The following is a 17,751-nucleotide window of genomic DNA, read 5'->3' as shown; positions in this document are numbered from 1 at the left end:
ACAGCTGGTATCTATTCTTGGTCGCTAGCAGCTGGATATTTCATGAAAAGTGCACGGAACAAGAATGATTCCACGACTAATACTCCAAATTTTGTGAAATTAGTTCACGTAAAAATTTCATTATACTAGAAATCATGAACCAGTTCACGAATACATGAGTAATATGTAATGAACTTGGGAACCATTTCACTAGCATGGATATTGGATCGTATGCAATATACTAGGTTTTACACCAACCGACATATCCCAACAAAATGAGCCGGATGAACTTCGTTTGACAATTCTCGGTGGTTTGTTTACATGGAAGTAACGTGAGTTCGAATGTAACAGATGAGCACCCGTTGCACTCGCACTCACGCAACTGACAAAGTAAACAAACCACCGAGAATTGTCAAACATGAGCTTCATTCATCATGAGTTAATTCGTGCCGTCATCTTGTAGAACTCAATTAGGAATCATGAACCTGTTTACGATTACATGAATAATATTTGATGGATTTGTAAACTATTTCACAAGCACGAATGGTAACTTGTGACTATTATACTAGATAAAATGAACTAGTTCACGACATGAATAACATTTTATAATTTTGTGATTTAATTCACAGGTACGCATGGCCAGTCGTGACTATTATACCAGGAATCATGAAGGAGTTCTCGAATACATGAAAAATATTTCATGATATTGTGAACTGTTTCAGGAGCGCACGAATGGTAAGTCTTGACTAATATTTTTTTTTTTATTTATTTCGTTTATTTGATAGGCACAAATGCGTTAGCTTGGCGGTGCCAAATGCTTTTGTTTTTACATTTTGGATATCTTAAAACTAGGAGGTTATAATGTTGAAATATTTTTTTTTACAAAGGAAAAGAAAATTTACAGCTATCTTAAGACTAGAAATAAGATTCAATATACAAGAGAGGGCCAAAAGATTTTTTTATGAAAAAATTTAAAACAAGGGATTCACTTTGATATACAAGAGGGGGAGTAAGGGACCATCCATAAATGACGTAGCATTTTTTGAGCGATTTTTAACACCCCCCTCCCCCATCGTAGCATTTCGTCACAAGCTTCTAAATACCCCCCCTGGTAATTACGTAGCTTGACCGTAACTCTACCCCCCTGCTTGTCCCCGCAAAATTAAAAAAAAAAACTAAAAAACGATGATAGTTATTCCCCTTTAAAAAGCTACGTATCATGACAAGACCCCCTACCCTCCTGTCGTCACACATCATCACAAAATACAAAACACCCCCCCTCCCCCATTTAATGCTACGTCATTTATGGATGATCCCTAATAGTATTTTACGAAATATTTTACGGTTATCTTAAAACTAAAAATATAGTTTAGTACACAAAAAGGGGAACAAATATTTATGAGAAACTTCACAGAAATCTTAAAACTAGGGATTCAATTCTATTTACAAGATGGAGGACAAGAGTTTCAATAAAGAGTAAAAATTATAGCTATCTTAAAACTAGGAATACAGAATACTAATTTGAATTTTTTAACTAAAACTTATGCTTGGTCAAGATATTCAGAGGGTGGCTTATTTCCGCATCAGTGTAGCAGCAGTTGTATCAAGGACAGGGGAGAGACAGGGAAAGAAGAGCAAAACTTGCAACTTTCGCTCGAACGGGGGGGGGGGGAAGCGGGATCAGCGAAACAAATTTGCGCCTCAGTCTAGTAAGTCGTCGAATACTGGATTGGCGGATGGTATTCTTCGGACCCGCGGAGAATCCTTCAAAAGTCATCGGATCTCGAGTCGCTCTCGCTTCAGTTTCCGTAGTGGTAAGGGCGACGGCGGTTACATAGTGGCACTCTGGAGCTGATCGGTTCCACAAGGCAGGAGGAAACTCTAAAAACGAGAAATAAAAGAGAGGGGCTAAATTGGGATATTTATCGTTTTTATGAAGGTATAAATAAGGGACATATAGGGGAAATCACGAGTTGCCAGCATATCTCGGACTGGTACATTGGGTGGTCTACCTCGGGCCCGAAGGGATTCCTTTAACTGAGATCTGGCATCACAATACCCGGCGCATACCCAGACAACGTGTTCGATGTCGTGATAGCCCTCGTCACAAGCGCACAGACTACTCTCCGCAAGCCCAATACGCCGCAAATGCGCATCCATGGTGTAGTGATTGGACATAAGTCGGGACATTACACGAATAAAATCCCGACCCATATCCATCCCCCCGAACCAAGGCTTCGTTGATACCTTTGGGATAATCGAATGTAGCCATCGTCCAAGTTCCCCATTGCTCCACGAGGTTTGCCAACTGTTGAGCGTCCTCTGACGACAAATACTAAAAAATTCGTTGAAGCAGATTGGTCTTTCGTATATGTCACCATTTAATGCGCCCACCTTTGCTAATGAGTCGGCCTTTTCATTGCCCGGGATAGAGCAATGAGAGGGGACCCAAACAAAGGTAATCTGGTAAGATTTTTCAGATAACGTACACAAGGACTCCTGTATCATCCCCAGAAAATACGGGAGTTGCTTTTTTGGCTTCACCGCACGAAGAGCCTCGATAGAGCTGAGGCTGTCCGAAACGATGAAGTAGTGATCTGTGGGCAGAGTGTCGATGATCCCAAGGGTGTACTGAATTGCAGCTAACTCTGCGACGTAAACTGAAGCGGGATCATTGAGCTTGAATGAAGCGGTGATAGTATTGTTGAAGATACCGAAGCCAGTGGACCCATCGAGATTTGATCCGTCAGTGTAGAACATTTTGTCACAGTCGACTTCTCGGAATTTATTATAAAATATATTGGGGATCACTTGCGGGCGTATATGGTCCGGGATTCCACGAATCTCTTCCTTCATGGATGTGTCGAAGAATACAGTAGAATCAGAAGTATCTAGGAAACGGACACGGTTGGGATTGTACGAAGAAGGATTGATGCTCTGTGCCATGTAGTCGAAGTACAAGGACATAAAACGGGTTTGAGAATTAAGCTCGACGAGCCTATCGAAATTTTGAATCACCAACGGGTTCAGAATGTCGCATCGGATGAGCAATCGATATGAGAGTTCCCAAAATCGATTTTTTAGCGGAAGAACGCCCGCCAGCACTTCGAGACTCATCGTATGGGTCGAATGCATGCAACCCAAGGCAATGCGCAAGCAACGATACTGGATTCTCTCCAGTTTGATGAAGTGTATGTTCGCAGCGGAGCGGAAACAGAAACACCCGTACTCCATCACCGACAATATCGTTGTTTGGTATAACCTGATCAGGTCTCCTGGGTGAGCACCCCACCATGTTCCAGTTATTGTTCGGAGAAAATTGATCCTTTGTTGGCATTTCTGTTTCAGATACCTAATGTGACATCCCCAGGTACCTTTAGAGTCGAACCAGACCCCGAGATATTTAAATGTGAAAACCTGGTTGATCGTTGCACCCATTAATAGAAGCTGGAGTTGCGCCGGCTCACGCTTCCTAGAAAAAACAACCAACTCAGTTTTCTCCGTGGAGAACTCAATACCCAGCTGAAGAGCCCAAGCAGACAAATTGTCCAAGGTATTTTGTAATGGTCCTTGCAAGTCGGCAGCTTTGGGCCCTGTAACAGAGACCACCCCGTCGTCTGCAAGTTGCCTTAGCGTGCATGAATTGGCAAGACAATCGTCAATGTCATTCACGTAAAAATTGTAGAGCAGGGGACTTAGACATGAGCCCTGGGGAAGACCCATGTAGCTAAATCGTGATGTTGTTAAATCGCCATGCGAAAAGTGCATGTGCTTTTCAGACAACAGGTTTAGCAAAAAGTTATTTAAAATTGGTGAAAGACCATGCTGGTGCAGCTTCTCTGACAGAATGTTGATAGAAACTGAGTCAAAAGCCCCCTTAATATCCAAGAAGACTGATGCCATCTGCTCTTTGTTAGCATAGGCCATTTGGATTTCTGTAGAAAGCAACGAAAGGCAATCGTTCGTCCCTTTGCTTTTGCGGAAGCTAAATTGTGTATCTGACAGTAAGCCATTTGCTTCAACCCAATTGTCGAACAAGATCATTTTCTCAAACAACTTCCGAATACAGGACAGCATTGCAATCGGCCGATACGAGTTGTGGTCGGAGGCTGGTTTTCCTGGTTTTTGGATGGCGATGACCTTCACTTGCCTCCATTCATAAGGGACAATGTTACCCTCAAGAAACTTGTTAAATAAATTCAACAAGCGCCTTTTTGCAGTGTCAGGCAGATTCTTCAGCAAGTTGAATTTGATTCTGTCTAACCCTGGGGCGTTATTGTTGCACGATAAGAGAGCAAGTGAGAACTCCACGATCGAAAACGGTGTTTCGTTCGCGGTATCGTGAGGAGACGCGGCGCGGCACGTTTTCTGTACCGGGACAGAGTCCGGACAGATCTTCTTGGCGAAAGCGAATATCCAACGGTTTGAATATTCCACGTTCTCGTTGGTACTATTACGGTTACGCATACGTCGAGCCGTACCCCAAAGAGTGCTCATCGCTGTTTCTCTCGTTAACCCGTCGACGAACCGGCGCCAATAACTGCGTTTTTTGGCTTTCATTAGACTCTTCATTCGCCTTTCTAACGACGCGTACTGTTGATAGCTAGCGGGTAACCCGTCTTCCCGGAAGGCCTTATATGCAGTGGACTTTTCCGTGTACAGCTCTGAGCACTCTTTATCCCACCACAGGGTGGGATTGTCTTGACTAATATATTAGGCATCACGAATTAGTTCACGAGGATCAAATGGATTCATGAATCAAATTCCGAGTTTCGTGAAATAGATCACGAGAAAATATCCACAATGTTTTGAGTTTGCGAACTAATGTGCCTAAATCTATGAATAACATCATGAGCCAACTGAGTTTAATGATCATAAAGTTGTGAAGTAGTTCACGTACAGATAATCAATTTGGTAATGACAAGGAAACCGTGACTGATTTTCACAAAACAAAAACAAATATTTACACTCTTTCCGCGTTATGAGGGCGTTACTAAAGCGAAATTGAACATAATTATAAAATACATGATTTTTGTTCATAGTTTTGTTTTCGTAGCGTTAAAACGTGAATATTACAGAATTCATGGTACTAAATTGGCGATTTTAAGAACAATGTTTATACGGTTTAACGGTGGCGCCGGATGGATGAGGATGGCAAGATACAGGAGGTTGTTTAGTCGGTAGGATTAACTACTTCAAACCAATCAGACACTACCGCTAACCAATTGCATTCCTTCTCGATAATAGACATTTACCCGATTTGTTGAGCTGAGTCGATTGGTACACCATACTCGGCCTTCCAGGTCTCATAAAAAGTCATCAAAGTTTACCCTTTCTTTTATAAGAAACGTAGAAAAATCAAAACCCTCCCCATGAGCATTTTTCTGCGCACGGGCCTGTTGTTAGTTAATACAGCTCGACACTCTAGGCATCCGGAGGGACTGCCCTCGAGCCCTCTTCGTCTCGCACTTACTCTCTGCCAGGGAGAATTGCCCAACAAGCCTCGGACGTCTGGATCGTCAAGCCCGCATTCGAGATCTCCTGCGAGTACCGTTCAAGAGAACAACCAATGGTCGTCAGAGCGCTATTACCATACTTGAGCGTATCTTTAATAGTATCGCGACGCTCTTTGACTTTCACTTGACGAAACATTCGATAAAATGTAGCCAAAAAGATGAATTTGTACAAATCTTTCGTGGCGGATGTGGCCAAAAAAATGAATCTGTACAAATTTTTCGCCAAGAGAACCAGGGACCGAGAGGGGCTGTATACGTACAAAGCGACTCCAAATCGTGACGAACGCCAAAATACGGTAGAAAAGTCAGGAGCCCGGAAACTGTACACCCAGATGCTGACGAAGTCTCATCGTCTTATCATGGACGGATGAGACTTACGTCAAGCTGGACTTCCGGCAGCTACCAAGATTACTGATCTTCAACGCCCAGCACAAGTTTGTTGTTCCGGAGGAAGTGAGGAAGCAGAAACTTTCAAAGGTTGCCAATAAATACATGATTTGACAAGCGATCTGCTCATGTGGCAAACGGAGTGCTCCGTTCGTGACTACTGGGACTCTAAACGGGGAGATCTATCTCAAGGAAACGTCGGCTTCCTCTATTGAAACAACACGAGGGCTCTACGATCTTCTGGCCGGATCTAGCTTCGAGTCACTAATCAAATGTTGTCATGTAGTGGAACGCAGCCAACGGGGTCACTTTCGTATCCAAGGACATGAACCGCATGTTGTTTGCACTTTTTTGCTCCTTAACGGCTTATTTAAGGTGAAAAAATTACTCTAAAAATTTGCAAAATTTGGATTTGTTTTGACTGCTAACCGTCTCTTTTGTCTAGCAGGTTTGCCATCACTACTGTGATGGAGCTCAGCACTGGTTTCGACACCGTAAACAACCTTGTGGTAATAAAAATAAATAAAAGCAATAAGAAAGCTTCAAGAGCGACTGGCAAATCATCTCTTCTTTTCAAATTTCTTAGTCTCGTTTCCCCCTTTTTGCCCGAAGGGGTTAAAAACAATATTTTTAAATTTTGCTGGTATGGAGGCGCATGGTGATCAGTGCAAAATAACGCGCGAATCAAACGTAAACAAAATTTGAAGTAGTTTTATCCAATTAATATGTTTTCATTATTTATTTAATTTTATTATTTTAGTTTATTAATTTTATTAATTATTAAATTTCAATAATTATTATATTTTATTAATCAGTAAAAAAAGATTTATCATAAAATTTGCATTATACTATTAAGAAGTTATCTTTGAGTATTATACCGACTGGAACTACAATCTTTTGTGAATATTTACGGCTTTCTCAGTCAATTTAGCTTGAGCAAACGAATTGTTTTTAAAACTGCCCGACGTTTCGACCGTTTTTGGCGGCCTTTTTCAAGGGAAATTTAATCGTGTCGTTTTTGTCGTAGTCGCTGATTGCCAACGGTGGGAGGTTGGGTGTTTTTGCACTGGCCGAAAAACCATTTCGGCCAGTGCAAAAACACCCAACCTCCCACCGTTGGCAATCAGCGACTACGACAAAAACGACACGATTAAATTTCCCTTGAAAAAGGCCGCCAAAAACGGTCGAAACGTCGGGCAGTTTTAAAAACAATTCGTTTGCTCAAGCTAAATTGACTGAGAAAGCCGTAAATATTCACAAAAAAACTATTAAGAAGGTTCGATAACACTGTATGGAAAGTATTATCTAATTTTTTGTAACTACATTGAAAATGAACTTAGCACCCCAAAATTAGCTTAACATGCGATTTTCAGCCAGGTTAAACCACAGTTTTGGTTTTGTTCGACTTTTGTTCGAGGACCCGCCACTGCGTACCTTCCAGGTTGATGTAATGAAAAATTAATATTTACTGTTGCTCATCAGCAGGAGGGAGTGCGTAGGCGGTGTAGGCCGGCGCCTTGTATAACGCCCTCAATCCTAACACAATATAGACTAAAGTTATCACAAACCGTTTCGCTAAGAGCGAGATAAACTAGCCTTTCATCGATTACTATCTTCTATCCATTGCTTATCCGAGTTACCAATCAAAATCGCCACCTTGCCCGCGCCTCTCTGTCGTCAGCTTATAACCACACTCCGACCACACTCCTGTCAAAATATTCGAATACGAACGAAAACCTAACCACATTGACCAATTTTTCTCTCTCTCTATTTCTTCCGCAGCCAAATCACAAATGCAACGCCGTCGGCGGAAGCGGAATTGATTTTTTACGTTCACCGGGGCGCCACTAGAATGCCACATGTGACAACATCGTCGTAATTTTTCCGCTCTTCTTGCATATTGGTGGGGCCTGTACGAGCAGCAAAACAAACGAAAAAAGCGGGGAACTTACGCATGCAGGACGTATATTTACGACCAGCACCCACCACCACCACCATCGGCATCGGCACAATAAAGCGCGAAATTTATGAGTGTGAATCCGTCGTTCGCTACTGTGGTGGTAGGAGGCAGCGGTAGTTTGGGGTGAAAAATGGAAGTGAGGAAAATTGCTCCCCGCAGGCAAAACACAGGTCCGCGTATGTGAATTGTGCCCATAAAAATATGCACCCGTTGTAAAATTAACATCGATTTATTGGACGAACGAAAGAATAACAAGTTCCCCAGTGATACCGACGAGACAAAAAAAAGGGAAGCTATTTGACCCGTTAAGCCAAACTAGATTTTTTCTGTAATATCCCTGGTTTTTTTTTATTGGCAGAAACTCAAATTCCGGGTAGATTTACGAGATAATCAAAGCGTGAACACAAGTGTGCGGGATCATTTTACCGGTGTAACTTGCTGTGCCATAACGTGCATTGGAGCGGAATTGAGTGGACAATCGCGATGGGAAAAATTCGATCCGGGAACAAAGAGTTCCGCTAGTGCTGTGCGCCAATTGGGAATTGAGAGGGAAAATTTGTGAATCAGTTGATAGCTTCCTCCGAAATCGATATGTCCAATTTAGCATCGGGTTATTGTTAGCCCTGAAACCAATTTAAACTGGTCGCGCGAAATAGTTGAAAAAAAAATAATCGGCCGAAAAAAAACTGTAGTGGCTGGAGATTTTTTTTTGGTGAACAAACAACGTCCTCGTTGTCGGTGGCATTTTGGGCCGGGTAGGGTGTGATGGCCGATCCACATGACGGGGACCGGTAATGTTGCCCAACCGCCGCCACTCGCTGTACAATGCGGGCCCACGATGGGCCAACAATCACTAACGACCACCGGCAGAGCCACCATCATTCCAAGGCCCGGCCTGATCGGGATTTGGTAGTAGTAGCAGCAGCAGCATCAGCGTCACAAGAAGAGACGGCAATCGTGCAAAAAGATCTAACGAGAAGTAGTCGTCGTCGTCGTCGTCGTCATCGTTGCTGTAATTGGAGTGTCTACTGTTGGCTGTTGACAATCATCCTCGTCGGCTGGCTGGTTCCGACCGACGCCGGACCGAGATACAGCTCGCGGATAGTGGAAACCAAATCCGGGGCGATTCGAGGCGTGATTTTGGAACTGAACTCCAAGTACCTGGAACCGGTGGAGGTATGCAGATGACTGTGGTTGAGGGAAGGGAAACAGATTGGTTCTGACTGATTGGTGCCACTTTTGATTTACCTGCAGGTATTCAAGGCGGTACCGTACGCTACACCTCCGATAGGAAATCTGCGATTTGAGCCCCCGAAAAAGCTTCCGCCGTGGAAAGGGACCAAACTGGCGGATACGTTCGGCGCCGTTTGTCCACAGGTGAGTAATTTTTTTAAGTTCGTGGGACTGGGACGAGCTCTTACATGCTATTTGGAAATCGCTCTATGACCATTTCAGAGCAAACTACCAAGCGTTTCCTTACGACTGAAGCTAATTGTATACATTAGGTAATTTACTTATAAATATTTTTTTGGTCAGCATCAAAATATTACCAAAAAATAATCTTAGAACTACTAGCAATAGTGAGACTCCAACAATATTTGGACGAAAAAATTGCATGCGCAAAAATTAAAATTGCTTCATATAGGAATTCAACATAACACGGTACGTACTATGACAATAAGATGAAGCCCTGCACACCAAAAAAAGTATGAATTTCATAATTCACAAATTGACACAATTTCACAAACCGTAATTCACGAAGCGACGAGACATATCAGTTTTACATTCAATTTCCAGGGTTGACGTTTTTGACATTGACACCATGGGAAAATATGAGGAAAACATATATTAAATCTCGACAAACATACGATTGGGGCTCAAAAGTCAACTGTCGAAATTCACTTTGGAGAGAAATTCCGTACGAACCATTAATCGCTCAACACAGCCTTTTAGTAGGTACAAATCCAGTTGAGTCCGCCCATGCTTTCGAAATACCTACAGAAATACATACAGAAGCATGTTGTCAGATGTTTTAGTGATAAAAAATGCGTTTCGTATATCCAAAAAACGAAACATTTGCGCCCATAGGCTCATTACTCTATGCAACTCAAAATTCGACGGATACGTTTCTATTACTTTTGGGCAAGATTCAATTTACTTTTTGGTAACAGACCACGCAATTGCGCGTAGCGGTGTTAATCCCTTATTAACGCCAAGGTGATACACGGTGGTATGACTAAACAGTTTTCCAGTACGCGTTAGCCTCAGCTCTGTCCATATGAGGTATAATTCGGTCGACTTCCTGTATTTAGTCATCCAACCAGTCAAACCAACCGGAATTCTGGCGGATTTCTACATGAATGCAGGGTAGATTCTGTCCGAATATTGACATATACCAGGCGGAATAATGTATTTTTTACTGGTTAGGTTGAAAAGGGAAATAAAAATTAAAAAATCGGCAATTGTCTGGATCCAGACCCTCAGTTCGAATATGTGAGTCCAAATCGTAGAAGTTGCTTCTCATACATGAAGGGTAGGACTGTTCATGTTTTGTGCAGTCACTACCTTCCTGCTGACGTCTGCTGACGGATGGAAAAGATTTAGGACATACCGAAATACTCCACCACTATTCCGAGTCGGTTTTTTTACTGTGCTTTGAAGCTGGCCGAGTGTCGAGCTTCAAATACAAAACGTGTCGTGGAGTGAAAATCGAAGTCAATTTTTATCCACATGTTATTTATGTTCGCTGTGCTTAATGCGCAGAATGCTACAAACTTCAAACATCCGACGCGTAATATCTATTTTATAAGAATTGATGAAACATGAGTGCGACGCAGACAGGATTTGAATGTGTTGATATTGCCGATTACGGATTTATTTGTTTTAGTATTACCGACCTAATGGCAGAACTTTTTTACTTATTACCGTAAAAGTATTACGGTCTAGTCTTGGGTGTGCCTACAAACCGTCGAAAACATTTTGGTATGACGTTTCCACCCGTTTCGTCAACCCAACGCACACACAAACTTAAAAATAAAAAACCTATTTTAATCCACCTAGCGGTGCAATTGTGCCTTTCTCAATCGTGAATCACGAGAATGTGTGCGTTGTTTATATTCATTAAAAACTTTTAAATGCATATATTACATTTTATTATTATACATCACATGACAACTATATACAGTAAACTAAATCATTATTCGAGTTTTAAAATTTTGAAAAAGAAAAAACAGCCACGGTAATATTGAACTGAAAAAACCTGTTTTAATCCACCTAGCGGTGCAATTGTGCCTTTCTCATTTCTCTAAACTATGGCACGGAGGCTTTTCATGTTCAACATAATTGTGGAAATGTCCATTACATTCTTAGTACACTTTGCACTTATACACAATGGCATGCCAGCCACGAACTTGATGAGCTACGTGTCGACGGTGAAACACTTGAAACAAAACAATATCATACTCCATTAGCCTAATCAGCATTAGATCAATGTTATCTGCTTGCTAACTCATTTTGTCATGCTGGGCTGGGTATGTGAAGAGGGCGAAAGTCCCATGAACGAACGACTCCCCAGCTTAAATTGGTATGCTTTGTGCTACCCATGATCGCTTAGTTGTCCCGTTTTCTATGGGATATGCTATCATTATGGGACTGATATGCGATCATGGGCAGTGTGATACAGTGGTGGTTTAAAGATGATGGGGTTGAAAGGGAGGGGTATGAGGACTGGATGGGGTGGTGGTCTGAGGGGTGATTTAAGGAGATTTTTAAAGGAGGGGCGCGAACAGTAGAGGGGGGGGGGGTGTAACCCCTCTCCGTAAACCATCAACTACGCCCCTGTTAAAATCCAGAAACCCTAAACGAGTCGAAAAAAAAATTTGGCCGGGATTAGGTTGACGTTTTTCAGAGTGATTGCATAACCTTTCTATATGAGAAAGGCAAAAATGTGCCAAAATCCAAAAAAGTGAATCGTAGTCAAATTTTTTTTTCGAGTTTGCATCAAATCTCGACGTTTCATGCACCTTGAACACATTTAGCATCAAAAATAAAAATTCTATTTTTAATTTTTCCTATAGTTTATATGAGAAATTTCTGTGTGGCCGCACTCTGAAACCCGTAATTCCGGAACCAGAATTCCGATCGATCCAAAATTCAATAGCAGCCGATGGGAAGGTTGCACCTTTCATTTGAGACTAAGTTTGGGCAAATCGGTCCAGCCATCTCTGAGAAAAATGAGTGACATTATTTGACACATACGCACATACATACACACACACATACACACACATACACACACACATACACACACACATACACACACATACATACATACACACACACATACAGACTTTTTCCGATCTCGACGAACTGAGTCGAATGGGATATGACACTCGGCCCTCCGGGCCGGGATTAGGTTGACGTTTTTCAGAGTGATTGCATAACCTTTCTATATGAGAAAGGCAAAAATGTGCCAAAATCCAAAAAAGTGAATCGTAGTCAAATTTTTTTTTCGAGTTTGCATCAAATCTCGACGTTTCATGCACCTTGAACACATTTAGCATCAAAAATAAAAATTCTATTTTTAATTTTTCCTATAGTTTATATGAGAAATTTCTGTGTGGCCGCACTCTGAAACCCGTAATTCCGGAACCAGAATTCCGATCGATCCAAAATTCAATAGCAGCCGATGGGAAGGTTGCACCTTTCATTTGAGACTAAGTTTGGGCAAATCGGTCCAGCCATCTCTGAGAAAAATGAGTGACATTATTTGACACATACGCACATACATACACACACACACATACACACACATACACACACACATACACACACATACATACATACACACACACATACAGACTTTTTCCGATCTCGACGAACTGAGTCGAATGGGATATGACACTCGGCCCTCCGGGCCGGGATTAGGTTGACGTTTTTCAGAGTGATTGCATAACCTTTCTATATGAGAAAGGCAAAAATGTGCCAAAATCCAAAAAAGTGAATCGTAGTCAAATTTTTTTTTCGAGTTTGCATCAAATCTCGACGTTTCATGCACCTTGAACACATTTAGCATCAAAAATAAAAATTCTATTTTTAATTTTTCCTATAGTTTATATGAGAAATTTCTGTGTGGCCGCACTCTGAAACCCGTAATTCCGGAACCAGAATTCCGATCGATCCAAAATTCAATAGCAGCCGATGGGAAGGTTGCACCTTTCATTTGAGACTAAGTTTGGGCAAATCGGTCCAGCCATCTCTGAGAAAAATGAGTGACATTATTTGACACATACGCACATACATACACACACACACATACACACACATACACACACACATACACACACACATACACACACACATACATACATACACACACACATACAGACTTTTTCCGATCTCGACGAACTGAGTCGAATGGGATATGACACTCGGCCCTCCGGGCCGGGATTAGGTTGACGTTTTTCAGAGTGATTGCATAACCTTTCTATATGAGAAAGGCAAAAAAGGTGCGAAATCGGCAAAGTCCCAAAAAGTCGATTTTTATAAAAAAAAAATTTTTCGAGATAACATAAAATCTCGACGTTTCATGCATTTTAAAGATGTTTGGCATCAAAAATACGAATTCGATTTCTGAAATTTCATGAGGTCCCCCCTTTGAAAAAAAATGGAGTTCCGGCTTATATGGGAATTTCATATGTGACCGGACGATTTAGTCTATATTTCCGGACCCATATAAGCGATCCGTACGAAATTTTATTGACATCTATGAGGATATTATAGCTATCATTTGGGACTAAGTTTGTGAAAATCGGCCCAACCATTTTCGGGAAACTGATGTGAGTTCGTAAATTTTGAAAGATGGCCGCTTTTCCCAGGCACATCCGGAACCGTCTATGGTGGTCAATGTAGTCAACGAAAGTTTGGTTGGCCGTCGGTGAGCTAGAACTGCAAAGTTAAGTTATTTGAGAGACATTTTAGCGAAATTTTTACCTTTTTTGCTTCCATCGGGGTATCGGTTTGAATCACAATTTGCTATGTGATCGCACGCGACAACCCGTAACTCCGGAACCGGAAGTCGGTTGGGGATAAAATTTAATAGCCATTTACGGGGACGCAACATCTTTCATTTGAGACTAAGTTTGGTTGATTCGGTCTAGCCACCTCCGAGAAACCGATGTGACTGTTAGTCTGAATTTGGATACTTCCGCCGGGGCTTCCGGAACCGATGATGGTGGCCAATGTGGCCAAATAGACTTTAAATGGATGTTAGTGACCTAATACTACAAATCGAAGCAGTTGTGGTCACATTTTGGAAAAATTTTCACCATTATACATTTATTGCAGAATTTCTTAAAATCGACATTTTCTTCGTGATCGTACTCATCACCCTGTAATTCCGGAACCGGAAGTCGGATCCATTAGAAATTCAATAGCAGCCTATGGGAACGTTGCACCTTTCATTTGGGACTAAGTTTGTAAAAATCGGTTCATCCATCTCTGAGAAAAGTGAGTGAGATTGTGTTCGCGTACACACACACAGACGCACATACACACACACACATACATACACACACAGACATTTGCCGAACTCGACGAACTGAATCGAATGGTATATGTCACTCGGCCCTCCGGGCCTCCGTTAAAAAGGGACCTCGGTTTTCAGAGCAATTGCAATACCTTTCTATTGAGAAAGGCAAAAATAATTTGTCCCAACGCAAACCAACAAGCAGCCCATACACGTCACACCCTGCAGTGTTTTTAAATTTTTTCCACGAGAAACATGCTCTCTCATGATTTTGAGGGCGAAACAAGCACTTTACACTGTGATAAGTGCGTCAATTCATAGTCTTGTTCCATACGTTTCGAACGCAAAAAATCGAAGCCGTCAATTATTTTTAATGTTTTGTGGTTTTACATTTCTTATAAAAGAAATGTATAGAATTCGCTCAAACTTTCAAGATTTTTTCCGAGGCCCGGAGGGCCGAGTCTTATATACCAATCGACTCAGCTCGACGATTTGGGACAATGTCTGTGTGTGTGTGTGTGTGTGTCTGTGTGTGTGTGTATGTAACGGACAAATTCTCATTCGTGTTTCTCAGCAATGGCTGAACCGATCTTATCCAAACCAATTTTAAATGAAAGAACTAAAAAACAGTATGAACGCTATTAATTTGTTTTTGATTCTGATGTTTAGTTTCCAAGATATGAATGTTTGAATGCGTAAAAATGGCGTTCTTTGCAGTTTTTTTTGAATTATCTGCCGAAATTGACAATATAGATTAACAATTTATATATTTTTAGACAGCTTTAACGAATACCTTTCGAACAAGCTATAGATTGTTGAAATCGGACTATTATCAAAAGAGATATTTAACATTAAATGCGGACGAAAGATTTTTATCATTTCCCATTGCCAGAAATATGACCAAAAACATGTAATCTATTATTAACGCCAAAACGGCTTATTTTAGGTTAATAGTATCTTCGGAGAATTTAATGGAGGAAATATGCCCTTTCTTTTGGTATTGTGCTTTTGCTGATTAATCCCCCTATGAGTGAGATATTTTCACAAATTTTCTTGGAAGTGATTATATCGAAATGATGCCTTCAGCAAATTTGTAGCTCTTACTTTTGCGAATAACTTTACTGAAGACTTCAAATATCTATTTTGAACACTTTAAAAGTTATGGCTTGTTGTTTGTGGATTACTCTTTGTCGCCTATTTATTGTTCAATATAGAAATAATCCATTGAAATAAGCCAAACATTATTTCGACAAATCGAATTTTGTATTTCATTTTTCTATCTACAACCGCTAGAAATAATCACCGCACCGAACACTTCCAAGTTGTCTGGAAGGAACTTGATAACTTATCAGTGCAAAAATGTTCATTTGTGCGAACCTTCTGACTGCAATTTTTCTAACTAATGACCATCGGATCGATCTGAAACATATCGGAAAATGAAAAGCCAAATAAATAACTACAAGCAATGGCGTAGCCCAGAGAAGGTTTTGGGGTTTAACACCATACAACCCCCCCCCCCCCACCACACCCAAAAAAAATATTGGATTGAAGTTGAAAATTTATTGATGCAGACTGATTTAATTCAATATTACAATAACAATTATCTGATCCGTTGATTGATAACCTGTTGTTGTAAACATCATGAGGACTTTTGATAAATTGTCGGAATGGGGTACTGATATGTACCTGATCTATTGGTCTTCATTTCACAGTTGTCTAATAGCATCAATATCAAATTCCTGCCTGAAAACATTCCAATAGAAAATTACAGAGTTCTGTAATCAATCATAGTCCTCAGATTTATTTTCAAATTGATCTCGTTTTTGTAGAAATGTACTGTAATAAGGGTCTTTATTTAATAGGAAGAGAAGTTAAAATTGATTCAATGTCTATGAAACATAGAACTGCTCACCAAAAAACATCTATGAGGATATTATAGCTATCATTTGGGACTAAGTTTGTGAAAATCGGCCCAACCATTTTCGGGAAACTGATGTGAGTTCGTAAATTTTGAAAGATGGCCGCTTTTCCCAGGCACATCCGGAACCGTCTATGGTGGTCAATGTAGTCAACGAAAGTTTGGTTGGCCGTCGGTGAGCTAGAACTGCAAAGTTAAGTTATTTGAGAGACATTTTAGCGAAATTTTTACCTTTTTTGCTTCCATCGGGGTATCGGTTTGAATCACAATTTGCTATGTGATCGCACGCGACAACCCGTAACTCCGGAACCGGAAGTCGGTTGGGGATAAAATTTAATAGCCATTTACGGGGACGCAACATCTTTCATTTGAGACTAAGTTTGGTTGATTCGGTCTAGCCACCTCCGAGAAACCGATGTGACTGTTAGTCTGAATTTGGATACTTCCGCCGGGGCTTCCGGAACCGATGATGGTGGCCAATGTGGCCAAATAGACTTTAAATGGATGTTAGTGACCTAATACTACAAATCGAAGCAGTTGTGGTCACATTTTGGAAAAATTTTCACCATTATACATTTATTGCAGAATTTCTTAAAATCGACATTTTCTTCGTGATCGTACTCATCACCCTGTAATTCCGGAACCGGAAGTCGGATCCATTAGAAATTCAATAGCAGCCTATGGGAACGTTGCACCTTTCATTTGGGACTAAGTTTGTAAAAATCGGTTCATCCATCTCTGAGAAAAGTGAGTGAGATTGTGTTCGCGTACACACACACAGACGCACATACACACACACACACATACATACACACACAGACATTTGCCGAACTCGACGAACTGAATCGAATGGTATATGTCACTCGGCCCTCCGGGCCTCCGTTAAAAAGGGACCTCGGTTTTCAGAGCAATTGCAATACCTTTCTATTGAGAAAGGCAAAAATAATTTGTCCCAACGCGAACCAACAAGCAGCCCATACACGTCACACCCTGCAGTGTTTTTAAATTTTTTCCACGAGAAACATGCTCTCTCATGATTTTGAGGGCGAAACAAGCACTTTACACTGTGATAAGTGCGTCAATTCATAGTCTTGTTCCATACGTTTCGAACGCAAAAAATCGAAGCCGTCAATTATTTTTAATGTTTTGTGGTTTTACATTTCTTATAAAAGAAATGTATAGAATTCGCTCAAACTTTCAAGATTTTTTCCGAGGCCCGGAGGGCCGAGTCTTATATACCAATCGACTCAGCTCGACGATTTGGGACAATGTCTGTGTGTGTGTGTGTGTGTGTGTCTGTGTGTGTGTGTATGTAACGGACAAATTCTCATTCGTGTTTCTCAGCAATGGCTGAACCGATCTTATCCAAACCAATTTTAAATGAAAGAACTAAAAAACAGTATGAACGCTATTAATTTGTTTTTGATTCTGATGTTTAGTTTCCAAGATATGAATGTTTGAATGC

General features: G+C 41.0%; 1 protein-coding gene across 5 annotated transcripts in view; it reads left to right on the top strand.

Annotated features, from left to right (window-relative positions):
• LOC131688707 (neuroligin-1-like) overlaps positions 1-17,751 on the top strand; it is a 757,193-nt gene that overhangs the window by 410,800 nt on the left and 328,642 nt on the right. For 4 of the 5 annotated variants that reach the window (XM_058973158.1, XM_058973159.1, XM_058973160.1 and 1 more), the window contains 2 exons: positions 7,665-9,018; positions 9,097-9,219. In XM_058973158.1, the coding sequence (XP_058829141.1) occupies positions 8,668-9,018; positions 9,097-9,219 (474 nt within the window). In that variant the 5' untranslated portion in view covers positions 7,665-8,667. Of the gene's footprint in view, positions 1-608; positions 715-7,664; positions 9,019-9,096; positions 9,220-17,751 lie in introns of all 5 variants that reach the window. The other variant, XM_058973157.1, reaches the window with a different exon arrangement.

Source organism: Topomyia yanbarensis, chromosome 3, assembly GCF_030247195.1.
Source record: "Topomyia yanbarensis strain Yona2022 chromosome 3, ASM3024719v1, whole genome shotgun sequence".
Lineage (NCBI taxonomy): Eukaryota > Metazoa > Arthropoda > Insecta > Diptera > Culicidae > Topomyia > Topomyia yanbarensis.
The sequence above is the reverse complement of the archived record's forward strand: the minus strand, read 5'-3'. Positions and strand labels throughout refer to the sequence as shown.